Below are 22,576 nucleotides of genomic sequence, written 5' to 3' on the forward strand. Positions count from 1 at the left end.
GCAGCAGTTCACACAGGTGGTCCACAGGGGGCCTCAGTGAGCGCATGTCCTCCAGCACAGCCAGGATGTGTCTCTGAGGAGCCAACACCCAGCTCTGGTACAACGCCTGGAGTAAACAAATAAACAAGTAAACAAACAACACCCAGCTCTGGTACAACGCCTGGAGTAAACAAATAAACAAGTAAACAAACAACACCCAGCTCTGGTACAACGCCTGGAGTAAACAAATAAACACGTAAACAAACAACACCCAGCTCTGGTAAAACGCCTGGAGTAAACAAATAAACAACACCCAGCTCTGATACAACACCTGGAGTAAACAAATAAACAAGTAAACAAACAACACCCAGCTCTGGTAAAACGCCTGGAGTAAACAAATAAACAACACCCAGCTCTGATACAACACCTGGAGTAAACAAATAAACAAGTAAACAAACAACACCCAGCTCAGGTACAATGCCAAAGTAAACAAATAAACAACACCCAGCTCATGGGGTATTCCAAGTCCGTGGTTTAGTGACAAATCTTGTGAAGTTAACTCAGAGTGGTAAACTAAGTGGTTTACATTGGGTTGGAGACCTTGCTGGCACTCAACCCACAACCGAGTGGTGTCATATAAGCCACAGATAGCTTGCGCTTAATACAGGGGTCCAGTTTAATTTCAATGCAATTGAATGAATACTCTTTCAGTTCCTTCCATTAATTGTATGAATTGCTCCAATACAACGTCTGGAAGGTTTATAAGTAACATTCATCAGTAAAATGTAAATAGTATCTTTCCATGTGTGCTTTAAACTAGCCTAGAGGCCAGACAGAATATTTTACCCCTGCCCACAGGCTTCTGAATAAAACTGAGCTGCCTACATCAGGCTTATAGCTTTAAACAGGGTTTTGAATAGAACTGTGCTGCCTACGTCAGGCTTACATAGCATTGAACAGTCTTGGAACCTAATCTCACTCAGAAGCTCTACGTAGAAATAGACAGTCATGGTGCTGAACACAGAATAATAGAGAACACAGAGATAAGGATCCTTAAGATAACAAAGGCAGCGTTTAAAATAGGCCTGTGCAGCCATCAGTCATCCCACCACCATGGCAGAAACACAATGAACACCTGAAGACATCATTAACACAAAGGAACATCTGTCAAAGACATGTATAACAGAATGGAACACCTGTCAAAGACATGTATAACACAATGGAACACCTGTTGAAGACCTGTATTTAACATTCCTCCTGCCTCCAGCACCGAGACGGCAGTATGAGTCAAAGACGCCCATTCTAGTGCCCAGAGCAGGACTATGAGACGCCCATTCTAGTGCCCAGAGCAGGACTACGAGACGCCCATTCTAGTGCCCAGAGCGCATGCAATCAGGGGCTGCTTCACCTTTATTTGTGATCACTAATGATCTGATGTGTATTTATATATCTCTCATGATTATTTGTCATCACTCGTGATTGTTTGTGATCTCTAATGATCTGATGTTTATCTATTCACCTTTCATGATTATTTGTTTGTTTGTTCTGTTTGACAAACGATCACTCTTTTACTCTTTTTTATGGTCAACAAGCTAAACACACTGTGCTCTATACAGGAACACATCATAGTCCAACACTCCTAGAGCATATTCTGACGACCATAATTATTTGTAAAGGTCACTTATATTTTGGTAAAGTCTCACAGGATTGGTGAATTTGCAGGAAAGCATAACATCCATACTGAGTTCCTTCTACAGCAAGTGTTTTAACAGTGGTCTGGAGCCTCCTGCTGGTCCACAGAGGCCTTGCAGGAGGTTTCACTGAAAATCACTATTTAAAGGTAAACTATGCAGTATTGGCAATTTCTTCGCTGTTTTCTCGGTTTTTGCTTCTTTTTCGCTGGCTCTGTCATGACGAATGTCTGAGAAACTCCATCGCTACCTTTTTCTAGCCGGTGCCTGGCGTATATGTGTATTTAAATGCAGTGCATAGTTCGCCTTTAACACATTTCCACATGTCCATGTACTAATTTTTGTTTGTGAATAATCAAAATCATGCTAATCATCTTGACCACCCCACCCCACCAGCGGTACCTTGCCCTCGGCAGAGGCGGACGCCATCTTGCGCAGCATGTCCTGCTCCTGGGGGTCGGTGGCGTACTGGGCGAGCTCGTACAGCACGTTGGTGCGAGGCGGACTGGTGATGTCCAGGTAGTGGGTCAGCGCCGTGCGGTAGGAGCAGGGGCAGGGGAACGGGTGCTTCTTATTGGACTCCTCTGGAACAGGGACACAGGGACACGGATACATACGCTACGCATCACTGGGACACATACGCTACGCATCACAGGGACACATACGCTACGCATCACAGGGACACATACGCTACGCATCACAGGGATACATACGCTACGCATCACAGGGACACATACGCTACGCATCACAGGGATACGGATACATACGCTACGCATCACATATAATCGCATATTATACTAGTATTATAGTAATATACACGGATCTATATAATACACTAATCTATATACCAACAGTGTTTCAGTATTCTGTATTTCCAAATTCAGTATTTCAATAGTATTCTATTCCTGTAATATTTATATCTAACATATTACTGCAATAATTACATAGAGCAATACAGCAATTTGAATTTAAATGAATGGAGAGAGACAGGGCCAGACAGAGACAGATTTTAAAAACATGTGAATTAAAACCTATGTGTAATATTGTAGTAATATGGCCCTGTGAATTAAAACCTATGTGTAATATTGTAGTAATATGGCCCTGTGAATTAAAACCTATGTGTAATATTGTAGTAATATGGCCCTGTGAATTAAAACCTATGTGTAATATTGTAGTAATATGGCCCTGTGAATTAAAACGTATGTGTAATATTTTTGTAATATGGCCCTGTGAATTAAAACCTATGTGTAATATTGTAGTAATATGGCCCTGTGAATTAAAACGTATGTGTAATATTTTTGTAATATGGCCCTGTGAATTAAAACCTATATGTAATATTTTTGTAATATGGCCCTGTGAATTAAAACTTATGTGTAATATTTTTGTGATATGGCCCTGTGAATTAAAACTTATGTGTAATATTTTAGTAATATGGCCCTATGAATAATTTTGTAATGTGGCCCTGTGAATTAAAACCTGTGTGAGCTGAACAGAAGTGACTAACACAGCACTAGACCCTGGAGGAGGCCAAACTCCAGTACTACACATGAGGCTGACATCCTGCTGTGACTCAGTACGGGCCTTTGTTTTCCTGTGAGTGAGTGAGTGAGTAGGGTTGGGCTATCTGGGACAGAGATGAGGGCTCTGTTTTCTTTCTGTGTGTGTGTGTGTGTGTGTGTGTGTGTGTGTGTGTGTGTGTGTGTGTGTGAGTGTGTGTGTATGAGTGTGTGTGTGTGTGTGTGTGTGTGTGTGTGTGAGTGTGTGTGTGTGTGTGTGTGTGTGTGTGTGTGTGTGTGTGTGTGTGTGTGTGTGTGTGTGTGCGCGCGCCTGTGTGTGTGTGTGTGTGTGTCTGTGTGTGCGCGCCTGTGTGTGTGTGCATGTCTGTTGTGTGCAAGTGTTTGTTATCTCCTTAAAAGGAGATAAAGAGTCTTTTGGTACGTATTTGTCTCACTGTTTGTGTGTGTGTTTATTTGTTTGTTTGTTTGTTTTGTATGTGTGTGTGTGTGTGTGTGTGTGTGTGTGTGTGTGTGTGTGTGTGTGTGTGTGTGTGTGTGTATGTGTGTGTGTGTGTGAGAACTTGTGCCAACACAAAGTTAAAAACACACACCCATATCAACGACTGAATCAGATCTCAGAGCACACACACACACACACACAAACACACACAGACTCACACACACACCCACACCCACACACATACACACAGACTCACACACACACACAAACACACACACACACCCACACACACACAGACTCACACACACACACACACAAACACACACACACACACACACACACACCATCCAGGTTGTTGAGGGAGATCACCGTGTCCAGCTCCACGGTCAGCACTTCTCCCAGTCTGGTTACCAGGGCGACGTCATTGGTGGGGTACACTGCCACATGGTCTCCTGCATCATACCTGCATCAAATGCTTCATTAGGCAGCCATAAAAGAGTCTGTGTGTGTGTGTGTGTGTGTGTGTGTGTGTGTGTACCTGATTTTGAAGCCTGACCTGGTGTGTGTGTGTGTGTGTGTGTGTGGGTGTGTGTGTGTGTTTGTGTGTGTGTGGGTGTGTGTGTGTGTACCTGATTTTGAAGCCTGACCTGTGTGTGTGTGTGTGTGTGTGTGTGTGTGTACCTGATTTTGGAGCCTGACCTGTGTGTGTTTGTGTGTGTGTGTGTGTGTGTGTGTGTGTGTGTGTGTGTACCTGATTTTGAACCCTGACCTGTGTGTGTGTGTGTGTGTGTGTGTGTGTGTGTGTGTGTGTACCTGATTTTGGAGCCTGACCTGTGTGTGTGTGTGTGTGTGTGTGTGTGTGTGAGTGTGTGTGTGTGTGTGTGTGTGTGTGTGTGTACCTGAGTTTGGATCCTGAGATGTCCAGTTCCAGGTGCATGAGGTGGCGTTCACCTCCCTTATTCAGCTTACGGTTGGCAGTGACCGTGGCCAGGAATGGATTCTTGGCATCAAAAGGCCTTTAAGGAAGACATAATGTACTGTATGTTACATTCTGAATTCAATATATATATATATATATATTTCCAGTTAATATGCAAAAACAAATTTACATTAGAGATAAAGTTTGACTTAGCCTAGAAATCTAGACGCACCCTAGCGGCGGCAAATTAATTTGCTCAGCCTGTACGTCTAGTATCGAACCATAGGAATTTCTATTGGCTTAACACCGTGGATGTTCTCCAATCACAGCGCTCTATTTCGTTAGAGAGTCTTAAGGCGGGCTTAACAGGATAACGACATCCTGCGACGGTGAACAACAAGGAAGGTGGCTATGGCGAACGAAGATCGGTTGTTTGAATCGGCGTTGGCGTCAACTTTGGAGGAGTTGGACTTGTGCTTTTCTTTGAAAGTAGAGCAACACAATGCACTTAAGTCATTCCTTTCGAAGAAGGATGTATTTGCCGTTTTGCTGACCGGATACGGATATGGTCGTAGCGCTGGCCTATTGCATGCCTAGGCAGTTTGAAAGACAATTCTCTGCCCGCCCCTTGGATTAAGCAGGTGAATGATTCGATTCCAGACTATACATTTCAATGATATAGGATGGCCCGCCAGGCTAAGTTTGACTACTATGCAGAAGAGACCTTAGTAGCAATAAATACTACAACTAATACTACTATGCAGAAGAGACCTTAGTAGCAATAAATACTACAACTAATACTACTATGCAGAAGAGACCTTAGTAGCAATAAATACTACAACTAATACTACTATGCAGAGGAGACCTTAGTAGCAATAAATACTACAACTAATACTACTATGCAGAGGAGACCTTAGGCGGCAATAAAAACTACAACTAATACTACTATGCAGAAGAGACCTTAGGTAGTAAATACTACAACTAATACTACTATACTACAACTAATACTACTATGCAGAAGAGACCTTAGGTAGTAAAAACTACAACTAATACTACTATGCAGAAGAGACCTTAGGTAGTAAATACTACAACTAATACTACTATGCAGAAGAGACCTTAGGTAGTAAATACTACAACTAATACTACTATGCAGAGGAGACCTTAGGTAGTAAAAAAAACAACTAATACTACTATGCAGAAGAGACCTTAGGTAGTAAATACTACAACTAATACTACTATGCAGAAGAGACCTTAGGTAGTAAATACTACAACTAATACTACTATGCAGAGGAGACCTTAGGTAGTAAAAAAAAAAACTAATACTACTATGCAGAAGAGACCTTAGGTAGTAAATACTACAACTAATACTACTATGCAGAAGAGACCTTAGCAATAAAAACTACAACTAATACTACTATGCAGAAGAGACCTTAGGTAGTAAATACTACAACGACAGTATTGTTGGGTAGATGGATACATTGAGAGATGAGTGGATGGATAGATAGAGAGATGGATGTATGGATGGATGGATAGAGAGAGATGGATAAATATAGAGAGAGATAGATGGATGGATAGAGAGAGAGATGATAGAGAGAGAGAGAGATGGATAGAGAGAGAGAGATGGATGTATAGATAGAGAGAGAGATGGATAGAGAGAAAGAGAGATGGATAGAGAGAGAGAGATGGATGTATAGATAGAGAGAGAGGTGGATGGATAGAGAGAGAGGTGGATGGAAGAGTGCAGTAACTCACGGTCTCTGGGTCTGGTAGCTCCTGAGTCGTGACATCTCACCGGTGAACACCTGGGTCATGGTGAGGTCACTGTGGGTCACCAGCTCAAACTGACGCACGCTGTGGGTGGACCAACACAAATCAATTCACTTCATCAATTCACTTCATCACACAGAACAGATCCCAAGTGTGAAACTAACCCGAGGGTAACATGATATATATACTACGCTATGATATATATACTACGCTATGATATATATACTACGGTATGATATATATACTACGGTATGATATATATACTACGGTATGATATATATACAAGTGTAAGCCCAAATACTGATTGATTGATTGATAGATAGATAGATAGATAGATAGATAGATAGATACAGTTACCAGTGGACTTGATGTTAGTAAAATAACTCCACTCATATATGACCAAACCACAGGTATAATAATGTAACTTGATGCTTGACTGCGCTCTTGACTGCGCTCTTGCGTGTGTGTGTGCGTGTGTATGTGTTTGTATTTGTATACTCTCTTCACATGTCAGCTGGTATTACAGTTTTTCTCAGTCGCTTTGGTACTTTTCTCACTATTAACATTTGCACAGCAGTTAGTACATTTCTCAAAACAATTAGTGCAAAATTGCAAAACCTAGTGGATAACCTGCAAAAGCATGTCACTTGCACAAAATGGATAGTCCATTCCTCAAAAGCAAGTATTTATATCAATGAAACTGCCAGTGTCATCAAAATGAGAAGTCTTGGCACCATCGTTTATGAACAAGATAGTCAAATGGCTTTGTCATGTTTTCATTAGGCCTACGACAGTTTATGCTCTCAGTGTTTTCACATGCAAAAAAAGGTCAGAACTTGATGACACTACCTGAAAATACTCAAGACAGCACTATACAGTACTTGTACAGCCATTTGAAAACTACAGTAAAGTTACAAATTGCTGTAGTTAGGGGAGTAAGTGAGTACAAGACACTGAATATGTACGTTTCACAGTTTTACTGTATATGCTCTTTGCAATTCTACAGCATTGTGACAGAATTTGATAACTACTGTAGTTCACCAATTTTGTATGTAATGACTCAAGCAATGAAATGAAGACTGTTAGTTTTATTGGGAACGACTATTCAGCATCCATAAGTATAGTTCATTTTGACTGACATGACAAAGCAACTGATACATGTTCAAAAGCATTTGCAATTTGTTTAGAGGAAGGAGAAATTGCTACTATGATGTGCACAAATGACTAAATGTTGTGGAGGTTGAATTAATAGTTATGAGAATTTTCATTCTGATCTGAGAAAAGCACCAAAGCGACTGAGAAAAACTGTAAAGTGGGTGAGATTATGCCTGCACTGATCTGGGACCAGGGGGAGAGTCCAAAGTTAACCTAAGCCAATAAACATTCACAAACTTGACCCCTAACATTTCAACAAACCATTTCCTGTTTGCACTAAAACTATGAACAAACAGAGCAGCAAAAGCATACTGTATATTCAGACAGGCAGACAGACAGACAGGCAGACAAACAAATAGACAGGCAGAGAGACAGACAGACAGACAGACAGACAGGCAGGCAGACAGACAGACAGACAGACAGACAGACAGACAGACAGACAGACAGACAGACAGACAGACAGACAGGCAGACAGACAGACAGACAGACAGACAGACAGACAGACAGACAGAGAGACAGGCAGACAGGCAGACAGACAGACAGACAGACAGACAGACAGGCAGACAGACAGACAGACAGACAGACAGACAGACAGACAGACAGAGAGACAGGCAGACAGGCAGACAGACAGACAGACAGACAGACAGACAGACAGACAGACAGACAGACAGTCGGACAGACAGGTAGTAAGACGGGTAGACAGGTGAGGGGCGGGGCTTACCAGCAGTCGTCCCCTGTGGCCTCCACCCCAAAGAACTCACACACTGCAGGCCAGAAGAGCTCCTTCCACGACACAAAGTCCTCCTCCAGACTGGACCGCAACACAGGGCCGTTAACAGGACACAACTTCCTCAACTGTGTGACTTGGTGTGTGTGATTCAGGCGAGAGTTAAGACTTTAGACGTGATGGAACACAACAACCTACATAAAACTGTGTCTGCATTAGTGTTTGGACGCTATAGCCACATATTGCAATGAATCAGTATTGGTGCATGGCATCAGAGGGTTTGAATATGACCATGAGTATACTCTCAGCATTGGCGTATCCCTAATAATAAAGAGGGTTTAGTATGAGTATATATGGGTTTGTACCTCACGATCAGGGATTTCTTTAGCAATACGTACACACACAGAGCAGCAAACCAACACTCACTTGCCGTCGTCATCTCCCAGACCCAGGTCAAAGACTCTTCTGGCGCCGAGCTCAGCGATTCTCTTGTCCACATACTTCCCCATGGCGTTGTAGTGCTCGTAGGTCTTATTCCCCAAGCCAAACACCTGGGCGCACAAACCACACTCATTTGGGTCAGGCCTTTACAAAAACAATACCTGTTTACAGGAAGTACCACTCTGGCCTTTACAAAAACAGAATTTAATGCTACTCTCAATGACTACAGACATAATATCAATATGGAGAGCTAGAAAAATCACCTCCATCACCTAAGAACTGACAAGGTTTATGTCTATCATTATTATTCATAAAACTGTGTTAAGTAAAATAATATGGAAATAATTTTCTTCTTTTCATGCAATAAAATTGCATTTCGTAGAATGGCATGGTAGTATTTTTAAACATTCATAGAAGGTATGAAAATACATTTCATAAAATGGTGGTGATTTGATTATGGATTTTCAGTTGTGACGATATTCAAGTTTCTAGTTCAAAAGCTCATATGAAACTCGTTATTTTAACCCTAGAGCATGCCAGCTTTTTGGGAAATTAGCCCAGACGGCAAAGTGTTTAGCGTATAGAGTCCCCATGAGCATCACTGCATGACGCTGTGCTCTACTGACCCCCCGTCGGGTCAGTTACTCACAGCGTAGTTCACGCCCTCTAGGCTGTTGTCTGCGGCCTGCATCCAGTCGTAGAAGTCCTGGGCGTTATCCGTGGGGTCACCCTCGCCGTACGTAGCCACGCAGAACACCACAAGGGACCCTGGGATCTCCGTCAGACGAGACAGCTCCGACTGAAGGCAAAGAGAGGGAACAGACGGTCATTCCCATCAATTATCAATGCAGAAAGCATCCATATATTATCAACGCAGACCGCATCCATATATTATCAACGCAGACCGCATCCATATATTATCAACGCAGAAAGCATCCATATATTATCAACGCAGACCGCATCCATATATTATCAACGCAGACCGCATCCATATATTATCAACGCAGACCGCATCCATACATTATCAACGCAGACCGCATCCATATATTATCAACACAGGCCACATCCATATATTATCAACGCAGACCGCATCCATATATTATCAACGCAGAACGCATCCATATATTATCAACACAGACCACATCCATATATTATCAACGCAGAACGCATCCATATAATTATCAATGCAGACCGCATCCATATAATTATCAATGCAGAACGCATCCATATATTAGCTCTCATTTTGCGTGTATACAAATGAAATGAGAGCTAATTCCTCTGCATAATTCTTGGTGTTCATAAGCTCAAGCTTATTGTGCTGCTACTCATAGTGTTGGATCCTCCTCACTATTGTGCTGCTACTCATAGTGTTCCATGGATCCTGCTCACTATTGTGCTGCTACTCATAGTGTTGGATCCTCACTATTGTGCTGCTACTCATAGTGTTGGATCCTCACTATTGTGCTGTTACTCATAGTGTTCCATGGATCCTGCTCACTATTGTGCTGCTACTCATAGTGTTGGATCCTCACTATTGTGCTGCTACTCATAGTGTTGGATCCTCACTATTGTGCTGCTACTCATAGTGTTCCATGGATCCTCCTCACTATTGCGCTGCTACTCATAGTGTTCCATGGATCCTCCTCACTATTGTGCTGCTACTCATAGTGTTCCATGGATCCTCCTCACTATTGCGCTGCTACTCATAGTGTTCCATGGATCCTCCTCATTATTGCGCTGCTACTCATAGTGTTGGATCCTCACTATTGTGCTGCTACTCATAGTGTTCCATGGATCCTCCTCACTATTGTGCTGCTACTCATAGTGTTCCATGGATCCTCCTCACTATTGCGCTGCTACTCATAGTGTTCCATGGATCCTCCTCACTATTGCGCTGCTACTCATAGTGTTCCATGGATCCTCCTCATTATTGCGCTGCTACTCATAGTGTTCCATGGATCCTCCTTCAATCTTTTCATTAATCATAATTGATCATAAAGAGCCTTTTCTTTGTCATAGGTTTTAGTTAAGAGCTCTTAACATGTTATACTGAATATATCACTGTTAAGTGTATGTGTGTGTAGAGAGTGTGTGTGTGTGTGGACTGTGTGTGTGTGTGTGTGTGTGTGTGTGTGTGGACTGTGTGTGTGTGTGGACTGTGTGTAGACTGTGTGTGTGTGTAGACTGTGTGTGTGTGTGTGTGTACTGTGGTGAGACTACCATGTCATACTCTTCGGGGTCAGCTGGCATCCCCTTCATGCCGTAGCGCTGGGCATCTTTGGCCAGCTGGGTGGCAAAGGCCTCTGCAGTGCCCGTCTGAGAACCGTAGAACACCACAATGTTCCGACTCTGGAATGTGGTGAAGAAAAGAACAGGGGGAACAGAGTTCCGCTCATTCCAGCACATGAGGAAGACACGCCTGGTTGTCTGTGCTCCCATCGTGGGCTTAAATGCATGTCTGGATCACCACTGAGGTGAAGCCTGTCAGTCCACTCACCGCTTTCTTCATCTTCTCAATGAAGCTGGTCTCTCTCATGGGGGGCACCCTGCAGGACAGACAGAAAAGGAGAGACGGAGAGAGAGAGAGAGAGACGGAGAGAGAGAGGGAGAGAGAAAGAAGAGAATTTGGAGGCAGTTTTTGGAGGCAGCTGCTTTTGTATCCCACTGTCCACACGTCTCGAGTCAGAGTCAGACACGGAGAGAGAATTTCCTGTGGTGGGGCCGCCCCTTAGGGGCCAGCGGAACGCCCATTAAAACGGCCTCTCACACACACACACACACACACACACACACACACACCTCTGTTTCAGCTCCAGCAGAGAGAAACGCCAGCCTTTACAAAGGCCTCACAACAACCTTATGAAGCCATATATCACTTATAGTATAGTATAGTATAGTGTTGGAAGTAAATCTAAGTGGTGACAACTTTCAAAACTTTTAAGAGAGCTGCGTTGTTGAGCCTCAGAGAAACACTGTGTGTTTTTGTGAGGTCTAGCTTTCACACCTTAACAATCTGAGGAAATGCTTAGACTGCAAGGGTATTTGAGTCACACAAACACACACACACACACACACACACACACACACAAGTATGCAGTACTTCTACACTTTTTGAACAGTAGGCATAATGGGTAGATTCCTAATGTTCCAGTGTTTCCGATACATTGACTTATTTGTGGCGGCCCACCACAATATAAACATTGACCACCACACAATGATTTTACAGGTTGTACTAAATTGTGCTTAAATCTGGTTAGCATCATAACCACACTGCGCTAATTTGCTAACAACTGTTGCATTCAAGTTAATTCTGCAAACCTACCACCACAAATAAAATTCAATTCTGTGGGAAACACTGTGTTCCCATCTATATATAACTGCCATCACACCAAGAAAATACAGCACACACACACACACACACACGCACAAAAACAAACACACACACACAAGCACACACCAAGAGAATACTTCCTTACAGCTTCCTCAACACTTAGCACTCTGTTGTACTCCCATCTAACTAACTAACTAACAGGGCTAACTAACACATGTCACACTAACACGGCTAACTCACACACGTCACACTAACACGGCTAACTCACACACGACACGCTAACACAACTAACACACATTACGCTAACACGGCTAACTAACACACGTCACACTAACACGGCTAACTAACACACGTCACACGGCTAATACACGTCACGCTAACACGGCTAACTAACACACGTCACACTAACACGGCTAACTCACACACGTCTCATGCTAACACAACTAACTAACACACCTCATGCTAACACGCTAACTAACACACGTCACGCTAACATGGCTACACGTCACGCTAACACGGCAAACTAACACGTCACACGGCTAAATAACACACGTCACACGGCTAACTAACACACGTCACGCTAACACGGCTAACTAACACACGTCACACTAACACAACTATGAGACCATGACTACAAACCCACACTTACACAACTATCCCTGATAGCACAGGGGCGTTGAATCCACGTTGAATCAACCTCCGCCGCTTCAAACAAACGTGGATTCAACGCCCCTCAACGCCCCTTTGCTATCTGGGATGAGACCATGACTACAAACCCACTACAACTGAGCTAAAATCCCAGCAACACCGTGGAACAAACTTAATGAGCTTCAAGGCACTTCATAATCTATAACCCACTTCATAATCTATAACCCTCTTCATAATCTATCACCCACTTCATATCTCACCCTCTCTATCAAAACACACCTGGGCAACCACTACAAACTGAAAAGTAAAGAAAACAAATTCCTACATCCACTTCAGTCAGAAGTTACAGAAAAGCATTCTTCATAGAGCATGATCAATGCGAGAAGAGGTACTTGGCAAATAAATAAAAAGGCAGTAAACTAACACTACTCATTACTACTGCTGCAGCAGGATCCGTCAGCATACATCAGAAACACACAACCGGCAGGACAGGAAAAGATATGAGTGGACGTCACAGGCAGGAAAGGGAAGGATATGAGTGGACGTCGCGGGCGGTCCTGCTGGGTCTCCCGCCGCCCCAGACTGACCTCTCGGCTGCCTCCCTCCTGTCCTGTGGCATGGAGAAGGTGCAGCCCATGACGTACGGCCGAGTCGGACCCGTAGCCCGGTCCCTCTCACAAGCTCCTGCCGAGCAGCTCTACATCCCAGCGCCTCACACACACACACACACACACACACAGGCTTGCGCCCCAGGGCCTGGGCCCGTGTGCTGGGGACAGAGCCTGGGCTGCCCAGGGCTGAGGAGCTCACGTGGCCAGTTGAGCAGAGACGAGAGGAGAGGAGAGGAGAGGAGAGCTGTGGAGAGGAGAGCTGTGGAGAGGAGAGGAGAGGAGAGGAGAGGAGAGCTGGACAACCCCAGGAGTGGAGAGGAGAGCAGTGGAGAGCAGTGGACAGGAGAGGAGAGCAGAGTAGAGGAGCAGAGCAGTGGATGCGCGTGGTCTCTACATGTTTCAGCTCAGCTGTGGAGAGGAGGGGAAGGGGAGGAGACAGGAGACTCTGGACGTGCAGTCTGGAGGGGACGCCGTTCTCTCTCCCTCTCTCCCCACTCCTCTCTCTCTCCCTCTCTCCCCACTCCTCTCTCTCTTTCTCTCTCCCTCTCTGTTTCTCTTGCTACCTCTATCTTGATCTCTCTCTCTCCCCTCTCTCTCTGTTTCTCTCTGTGTGTCTCTCTCTATCTCTCTCTGCCTCTCTCTTGCTCTCTCTCTTGCTCTCTCTTTCTCTCTCACTCTCTCACTCTCTCTTTCTCTCTCACTCTCTTGCTCTCTCTTTCTCTCTCACTCTCTCTTTCTCTCTCACTCTCTTGCTCTCTCTCTCTCTCTCTCTCCCTCTCTCTCTCACATCTGGCAGTAGTGGAGCGGGCCTTGAGAGCCATGGGAATATCTCATGACATTTTCCACAGATCCCCTCCCCATAGCCACCTCCCACACAAACACTTACAAAACACACACACAGTACAAAAATACACACAGAATGCACACACACACGTATACAATGCACAAGTACATACACACAGTGCACAGTATACACAGCATGCGTCGCACACACACACACACACATACAGACACACCGACACAAACACACACACACACACACCGACACATACAGACACACACACACACACAATATACTATACGAACACATGCACAGCCAACTGCAAACTGCTGAAGGCAAGGAAAGTAATTCAATCATACAAAACAAAATGAAGTGGAATTCCAGAGAAGTATACAATATCCCAACTGACCAGTTCATGATGAAATATACAATATCCCAACTGACCAGTTCATGATGAAATATAATATCCAGAATGACCAGTTCATGATGAAATATACAATATCCCAACTGACCAGTTCATGATGAAATATAATATCCAGAATGACCAGTTCATGATGAATCCACTTTGACAATAAAAAGAAAAAGAAAAAGCAACAGCAACCACAACTTTCCAACTGGTGAGAGCCACTGAGACCTCCGAGGAATTGAGAGAATGTGGGTTGATATTTATTTAATAAAAAAGAAAAGAGAGAAGAGAAGAGAAGAGGAGAGGAGAGGAGAGGAGAGAAGAGAAGAGAAGAGAAGAGAAGAGAAGAGAAGAGGAGAGGAGAGGAGAGGAGAGAGGAGAAGAGAAGAGGAGAGGAGAGAAGAGAAGAGAAGAGAAGAGAAGAGAAGAGAAGAGAAGAGAAGAGAAGAGAAGAGGAGAGGAGAGGAGAGAAGAGAAGAGGTCTCTGGGGGGGAAACTACCAGTGGGTCGGGGGACGTTCCCACACATTCTGTGTCATGACAAGCCCACAGCCACTTCAAAGGCACATGCCGGTGAGCAGAGGAAACCCGAGTACACTGGCCGGCGCTCTTCCTTCCTTCCTGCTTACAGGGATTATATTCCTGAGTGGTCCTTTGTGAGGAGCAGGGCCGTTTCCTCCTCTCTCCGCGGTCAGCTACCTTACGAGACCCCGGGCTGCTCTGCCACAGACCAGGCCCATTAGACGGACGCCAGCTCTCGGCCTATCATTTAATCATCAGAGAGCGTCTGGGAGTCTGGAGGCGGGGTTTAGGGGGTGAGGTGACGCGTTTGGGTTCTGAGGGGCGGGGTTTAGGAGGTGACACACATACATACACACACACACACACATACACACAAACTCACTTACACATAACATTCAGTATGTCTTAGAAACACATAGTTTACAACTATTATAGTTAAGATAAAAAAACAATACTTGGAATACAGCTTTCAGACAGCAACCAACCAAACTCTCCTCTTCTTTCTCAGTCGGCTTTGGAATTAAGACGCGTAGAAGTCTCCATTTCTGATGTCTCATTATCACAGCATGTCCTCGGCTCTGACACAGCAAGCTAGCAAGCAGATGCACACACACACACACACACACACATAGCAAGCTAGCAAACCGATGCCAGAGCCCTGTCACATCAGGAAAAGGACCACCGGGCCGACCCAGAGAACACCGATGTGGTCCACTGCATGTAAGAGAGCGGATCCAGGCCGGCACACCAGCGAGTTCCTCTGCAGACCCCAGTAGAACGCTATCATTTAAACAGAGAGTTCCCCTGCAGACCCCAGTAGAACGCTATCATTTAAACAATATGTCCGAGTAGCCCATTGTCCCGCTCACAGCGCAGAACTTGAGAACTACACTAAGCTACGCTAAGCAGGCTACACTAAGCAGGCTACACTAAGCTACACTAAGCTAAGCTAAGCTACACTAAGCTACACTAAGCAGGCTACACTAAGCAGGCTACAGTAAGCTACACTAAGCAGGCTACACTAAGCTACGCTAAGCAGGCTACACTAAGCTACACTAAGCTACACTAAGCAGGCTACACTAAGCTACGCTAAGCTACACTAAGCAGGCTACACTAAGCTACACTAAGCTACACTAAGCAGGCTACACTAAGCAGGCTACAGTAAGCTACACTAAGCAGGCTACACTAAGCTACGCTAAGCAGGCTACACTAAGCTACACTAAGCAGTGGCGGCTGGTGGTTAAAAAAATAACGGAGGAAGGAATGTCTGCTTGATTGGCGTTAGTGGCAAATGTGAGGTTGTGATGGTGTTGGTGGCATATGTGAACAATAGAGTATGTAGGCCGCCTACCCAGACACATTTATAGCAGCAGTATGTACTATGTAGCATTTTAACTGGCAATGTTGTGCAATAAATGCTGTTCTGACATATAATTTAAATATATAAGTCACTTTGGATAATAATGCTAAATTAATAAATGTAAATGTAAATAAATGTAAATTTAGGTCTGGGAAGTCAGGGAAGATATGTTGGTCTAGTTATGAAATACTGTTTTCCAGATGTGCAAAATTACGGAAAGTCTGGAGGTTTTGCTCAGTGTATACATTGGCAGAAAAGTCTATAATAATAAAAATAGACACTTGTATTATAAAACCATGTAACTATTTACCATTAAAAATAGACCTTAAATGTGGTTATTTGTAACATGCTATGGTTTTTAAAGCCAAATCCCTATAATTTAAAGACAGGTTGTAATAGCTAAGTGGGAATTTATGAAAGCATACTCGAAAGGCAAATGTTAAATGTTAAAGGAATGCATCATGGTCTGAAACATTCATTAACAATGTTACCATCCAAAGATACATTTAGAACGGTGAAAACAAGAACATAACAACAAGAACCTTATTTAACAATTGTTTAGTTAAGGCATAACTTGGATGATTATAACAACGCATAACTATCCAAAAATGTTTTATCACCAAGTGAACTGTCCACGTATGTGACAGGCCAGCAGTAGGCTATGGCTGATTGTTTTCTGTGCTAACGTTACCAGTTAGCCATGAGTAGCCTATTTGTCTGACTATGTAGCATTCAGTAGCCTACACTAGCCTTACCATCTTGTTTTGGAATATGAATTTTTGGAGCTGGTCTTCCTGCTTTGATAAACATTCATTATACATCAGTGTATTCGCAGTGTATTTGAATGTATAAAAGATTTGAGATTGTCCTCTGATTCCATTGTACAGTTTATTTCACGAGCAAACAACAAACAAGCTTTCCGTTCAACATAAGATTCGTAGACTGCAGATAACGTTCTTGAACCGTTGCCGCTAAAAACAGCACCCCCTATCGCAATTGAAAATTACTGTACGGAGGAGCTTCCTCCCAGAGCCCGTTTACGGAGAGCCGGATCACTCCCTATTAACTCCATTGTACCTGCAATATGTTGCAGTTCCGCTAGGGGCGATCACGAATAAGTGCAAAAACAATGGGGATCTATGGAGCTAGACGGCTAAATTTGTCTCTTTCACCTGGTTGTCGTTGAGAAATTGAAGATTTGATTTTGGTTTCTGCAAGCTCAATATGGATTATAAGTCACAAGTTGAATGAAGGAGTAGTCACGTCCTTTCGATTTCTTACAGGTTGGGTCGTTGTTGCCCACAACACACTAGCTTTCTGCTAATGAATGACGTCATCGACACATTTAAAAGGCTTTTTAGAACAAATAAGTGACTCAAAAAATATAATACTCAGCGGTTTGTATTTTCTCTGCCCCCTCTTTTGACTGCAACATTCGAATTTCTGGGCAAAAAATTATATCCCGAGAAAAGTGGATTTGAGGGGTACAGCTCCATAGGCCTCCATTCATTCTGCACTTATTCGTGAGCGCCCTCATGTGGAACCAGAAAAGGAACTGCAACCAGTTCAGAAACCGGAAGTTTCCCGAGAGTGGCGGTTCTCCCCTTATTAGACATTCTCTGACGTGATTTACGAGCCGCTGGGGTCCGAGGCGTTTATAATGGACTTCAAGGGAGGAAGCTCCTCCATACAGTAATTTTCAATAGCGATAGGGGGTGCTGTTGGCATTTTGATCTAGGGGAACGATTTTGTTCATTCAAAGTGTTAAAAATAGTAATATTAACAGTAATTTATCAGATTAGTAATTCACTTTATATATTTTTTATTTTTCTTTGAAATTTTAGGGAGGGTGTTCCTCCCTTTCCTCAATGAAGGAGCCTCCTCTGACACTAAGCTACGCTAAGCTACACTAAGCAGGCTACACTAAGCTACACTAAGCTACACTAAGCAGGCTACAGTAAGCTACACTAAGCTACACTAAGCAGGCTACAGTAAGCTACACTTAGCTACACTTAGCTACACTAAGCAGGCTACACTAAGCTACACTAAGCTACATTAAGAAGGCTACACTAAGCAGGCTACACTAAGCTACGCTAAGCAGGCTACACTAAGCTACACTAAGCAGGCTACACTAAGCTACACTAAGCAGGCTACACTAAGCAGGCTACACTAAGCTACACTAAGCTAGCTACACTAAACTACACTAAGCTACACTAAGCTACACTAAGCAGGCTACACTAAGCAGGCTACACTAAGCTACACTAAGCAGGCTACACTAAGCTACATTAAGCTACACTAAGCTACACTGAGCAGGCTACACTAAGCTACACTAAGCTACATTAAGCTACACTAAGCTACACTGAGCAGGCTACACTAAGCTACACTAAGCTACACTAAGCAGGCTACACTAAGCTACACTAAGCAGGCTACACTAAGCTACGCTAAGCAGGCTACACCAGGCAGGCTACACTAGGCACGTAACTGAAGCGCCCCCTACAGGCAGGCTACACTATGCACGTAACTGAAGTGCCAGTTGTGATCCCTGAGGTCCAAACGCGAGCACAGACACGCGTGTCCTGTCATGGCTTAGGTAGACTTACACGGTGGGGATGGGCCTGAGTTGTGGGATCTCCGGGAGCTTCTTGCGAGAGAAGAACCAGTAGATGAGCAGACCAGCCAGGAGGGAGAAGAGGAAGATGTCCAGGTTGGTGATGAGCTCCTCCTCCTCCGCCAGCACCTCAGCCTCAGGAGACACTGCAGCCATGGACTCAGAGTCCGCCATTGTTCCTCAACCTAGATTTCAGTTCAGTCACAATAGCACTGTCATTATACACTCAGTTTGGTATTATATACTGTTATACTATTATACTGTATGCCAGGGGTCTCCAACCTTTTTTCCTTCGAGAGCTACTTTGACAAAATGGACATGGAGCCTTTAGTAGTATGCTGTATTCACATAGCTGATCTCCACCCAAAACCGCTGAATATGATTTGTATGCTTTTTAAAGGTTCCTTTCAACTCATTTATTTTCTCTCTTTGTAGACTGTACATTTGATTCCATAGGTATTGTAACATGTTTCCCAAGTGACTGGGTTATCAGATTTATGAAAGTCTTCCTCAAACCTTTTGGAGAGCTACTTAGAAACAGGTGGGGAGCTACTGGTATCTCGTGAGCTACCAGTAGCTCCCGAGAACATTTCAGCTATTTTGAGCTAACAGTAGCTACAGTACCAAGAACATTTCATAATGGAGACATTGATATTGGGCTAAGCCCGAAACGTTTGTTTCCCAGTTCTTGGTCCGTAGACTTATTGTAATAACCTCGGCTCTCAATACATATTTGTATGAGTATCAAGCCCTTGAGTGCGCCTCTGTTCTTTCTACTGTTACACCCATAAAACAAGCAAATTGTGTCTATTTGCTCCTACCCACATTTAACTTCACTTAGGTCATGAAGAACCATTCCTACTACGGCTTAGCTTGGCTTATTTGTTAGCCAGCTAGCTGATGAATGTGTAGAAATGTTTGAGTCAGTCCATGTTGTCAAGTGACGGAAAAACCACTGACAAAAGACAAAGTTGCACATCTGCCAAAAAACATGGGATAGTGGACCTGGCCACAACTGCAGAGAATACAAATGGCATGCTTAATTGTTACGGTTATGAGGGGGTCCTCGGAAAATGTTCTCCCCCAAAAGGGGTCCTTGGAACCAAAACAATTGAGAGTCCCTGACAAAGTTTGCTACATAATATTAAATTGTCTTATATGGCGAAAAATGCTTCAGTATCAGTATTTGCCAAATTGATCTGCTGATACGTTACATCAATACGTCAAAACACTATTATTAATTAACCACCAACAAAATTAAAGTTATGTGAAGCAAACACTATGTGTTCAACACAATAGGCCTACATTTGACAAAGAAACAACAATCCTTTAAAAAAATCCTACATACCGACAAAGTTTGCTAACATGACTATTGTGGAATTAGCACTCTATGTTTTTAAAATACATATAACATAAGCATCTAACAGAAAAAAAAGGCTATACAGCTACATGATTAACTTAAAGGAACCATATGTAAGATTGTGGCCAAAACTGGTACTGCAATCACTTTCAAAATACTGAAGAGCGGTGTATCCCCTCCCCCTCCCCCTCCCCCCTGACCTGAGGTTGCCAACCCGGATGGCGAAACACTACTGACTTCGTGATTAGTAGATAGGTGGAGGGTGGCGCATCAGGCCAAAACACAACATGACATGACAAAACACAACATCAACATCAGTTGAGGGCTGCAACTTCACTTTTTAAATGACAATATCCTGGCCGGACTACTGTTGTCAGTGATATAAGTATTTGAAATGAACATGATTTCTTCATGTCTAGTGAAATATCAGGGCCATTTTATGATTAATTGAAATATTTTTCTTACATACGGCTCCTTTAAGTTTTATGTGTTGCGATTATGAGGGGTCTGGAGAATTTTCCACTCCATGAGGGGTCCACGGCCCACAAAAATTTGAGAACCCCTGTGCTATACAATACAATACATTTTCCACTGTGTTCTGTCCACAAGGCTACTTTCAAATGGTGAATAACAGTTTTATCTGGAGCTCCAAAACTGATGCAGGAAAATAAAACAAGGTCTTCTAAAGTCGTATCTGTTCACATGCCTAGAACAATCAACATCTCTCTTCACATGCCTAGAACAATCAATATCTAGCTGTTCCAGAAAACCAGAGCACTTGAAATGTTTGCTGTTTTGCTGCTGCAGAACCTTTCGAGGACTTATGGCGCCCTCTAGGGTTTTTTTTTATAAGAAATCCAACAACAATATCATGCACTGGTGTGGGTCTGGCTGGCTCGTGAGGCTAATGCACTGGCAATTCATTGCGTTACTGCTGCACCGTTATATATAAAAAAGAACATTCAGTCACTGGATATCACTCAGACCATAAGTCAAGGAGCCTACCCCAGTCCCACATATCTCTTGGACAGTGACTGGCATACGTTGCAGTGCAAACAAGAATATATTGTTCACAATATACTCCACAGTAGTATTTCAGTAGACTACACACATTACTTTACTGAACAGTACCATATGTAATTCATAATGTGATGGACCTTTGGTGTCAAGAGCGCACTCACTACTCTCTCCCTCCCCAGTATTTATTCTTGTAACCTCTAAGATTGCCTCACGTGGCATTTAGGCAAACCAAAGCGAAGCCTTTCATTACATTTTTAGGTGAAAGAAAGCACAGCAATCGATCTGTTAAAAACCAAACACAAAGGTATGTTGGAGGAACGCATTAGCACACGTACCTGCGGACGCGTGTTGGGTTGTAGTGTTGTACAACTACAGGTCCTTACGTAAAACGTGTGCGTTCGCTTTACGCAAGTGTCCCTATGACGCGCTTTATGTGCGGCTGGGAAAGCTATGGATAGCGGAGCACGAGACAAGTCCAGCGCTATAATGGTCCAGCGCGGCGATTTTAAAACCGCGGGGGCGCATTATCAGGGTGAATTTCACAATCTCAGCCATTGACACGTTTTGAATCCATGATGCTTCAGTCCGTTAACGTCAATGTTTCGTTATTACATCGATCTACTAGTATTTATTTCTCAATTTTTAATTGAGCTCTTAGGATATTACTTAGGCTTACCACACGTTCTGGTTTTCCCGGGATTGTTCTCTTTTTTAATGTCTGTCCCGGAAAATTGACAATCTTTCAGGGGGCACCAAATGTTCCGTTTTTTGGTGCAAAGGCACTTCTATTTTTTTTAAGAATTACCTAGTTCCACTTTCAATAAAACCTACGTTCCGCTCCTGCAATCCTACTATTTTTCTTAAGTTATCTTGATTGTATCCTGCTGTCGGAGGCAGGCATGCGCTTATTTGATTGGTTGTAATCGGTTGTAATGCAGACCTGCAAAACGAAAGTTTACCTAACCATCAGCATCACCTAACAACTACCGGCCGCGCGCAGCAAGCATGCCCAAGAGAGTGAGTGCGTGTGGGTAGGCAACAGATTGGAGAGGGTAGCCTAGTAAAAAAAAACGAAAAAACAATTCGGTTCTATAAAATGGGGCGCGAAACGGAGGAGGATATAGGCCTACAAAGTCAGGGCCAGCGGCGAAGAAAAAGAGATACACAGTAGGCCTACACAACGCCGACAGGGTGTAAATGGGTAACTTTTCAGAGTGGGTAGGCTAACAACTTAATATTATGCATAGTATTGTTAATGTTTTATAGATTAGCCTTATATCTTGGGCATTATAAGA

The 22,576-nt window shown here is 43.4% G+C and overlaps 1 protein-coding gene across 3 annotated transcripts in view; it reads right to left on the minus strand.

The window, feature by feature from the left end:
• pora (P450 (cytochrome) oxidoreductase a) overlaps positions 1–21,672 on the minus strand; it is a 27,974-nt gene extending 6,302 nt beyond the window's left edge. The window contains exons 1-12 of one of the 3 annotated variants that reach the window (XM_076274535.1): positions 21,617–21,672; positions 18,894–19,086; positions 11,133–11,181; positions 10,856–10,984; positions 9,285–9,434; positions 8,621–8,745; positions 8,189–8,278; positions 6,298–6,396; positions 4,526–4,642; positions 3,971–4,089; positions 2,073–2,254; positions 1–106 (exon numbers count right to left, since the gene is read on the minus strand). The exon at positions 1–106 is cut by the window's left edge and continues 44 nt beyond it. In XM_076274535.1, the coding sequence (XP_076130650.1) occupies positions 1–106; positions 2,073–2,254; positions 3,971–4,089; positions 4,526–4,642; positions 6,298–6,396; positions 8,189–8,278; positions 8,621–8,745; positions 9,285–9,434; positions 10,856–10,984; positions 11,133–11,181; positions 18,894–19,075 (1,348 nt within the window). In that variant the 5' untranslated portion in view covers positions 19,076–19,086; positions 21,617–21,672. Of the gene's footprint in view, positions 107–2,072; positions 2,255–3,970; positions 4,090–4,525; positions 4,643–6,297; positions 6,397–8,188; positions 8,279–8,620; positions 8,746–9,284; positions 9,435–10,855; positions 10,985–11,132; positions 11,182–13,201; positions 13,291–18,893; positions 19,138–21,616 lie in introns of those variants that run through there. The other 2 variants (XM_076274536.1, XM_076274537.1) reach the window with 2 other exon arrangements.
• Positions 21,673–22,576: the final 904 nt, after the last annotated feature.

Source organism: Alosa pseudoharengus, unplaced genomic scaffold (genome assembly GCF_046254945.1).
Source record: "Alosa pseudoharengus isolate Yale_2024_CS ecotype anadromous, Long Island Sound unplaced genomic scaffold, YU_APseudo_1.1 YU_APseudo_1.1_scf_8, whole genome shotgun sequence".
Lineage (NCBI taxonomy): Eukaryota > Metazoa > Chordata > Actinopteri > Clupeiformes > Clupeidae > Alosa > Alosa pseudoharengus.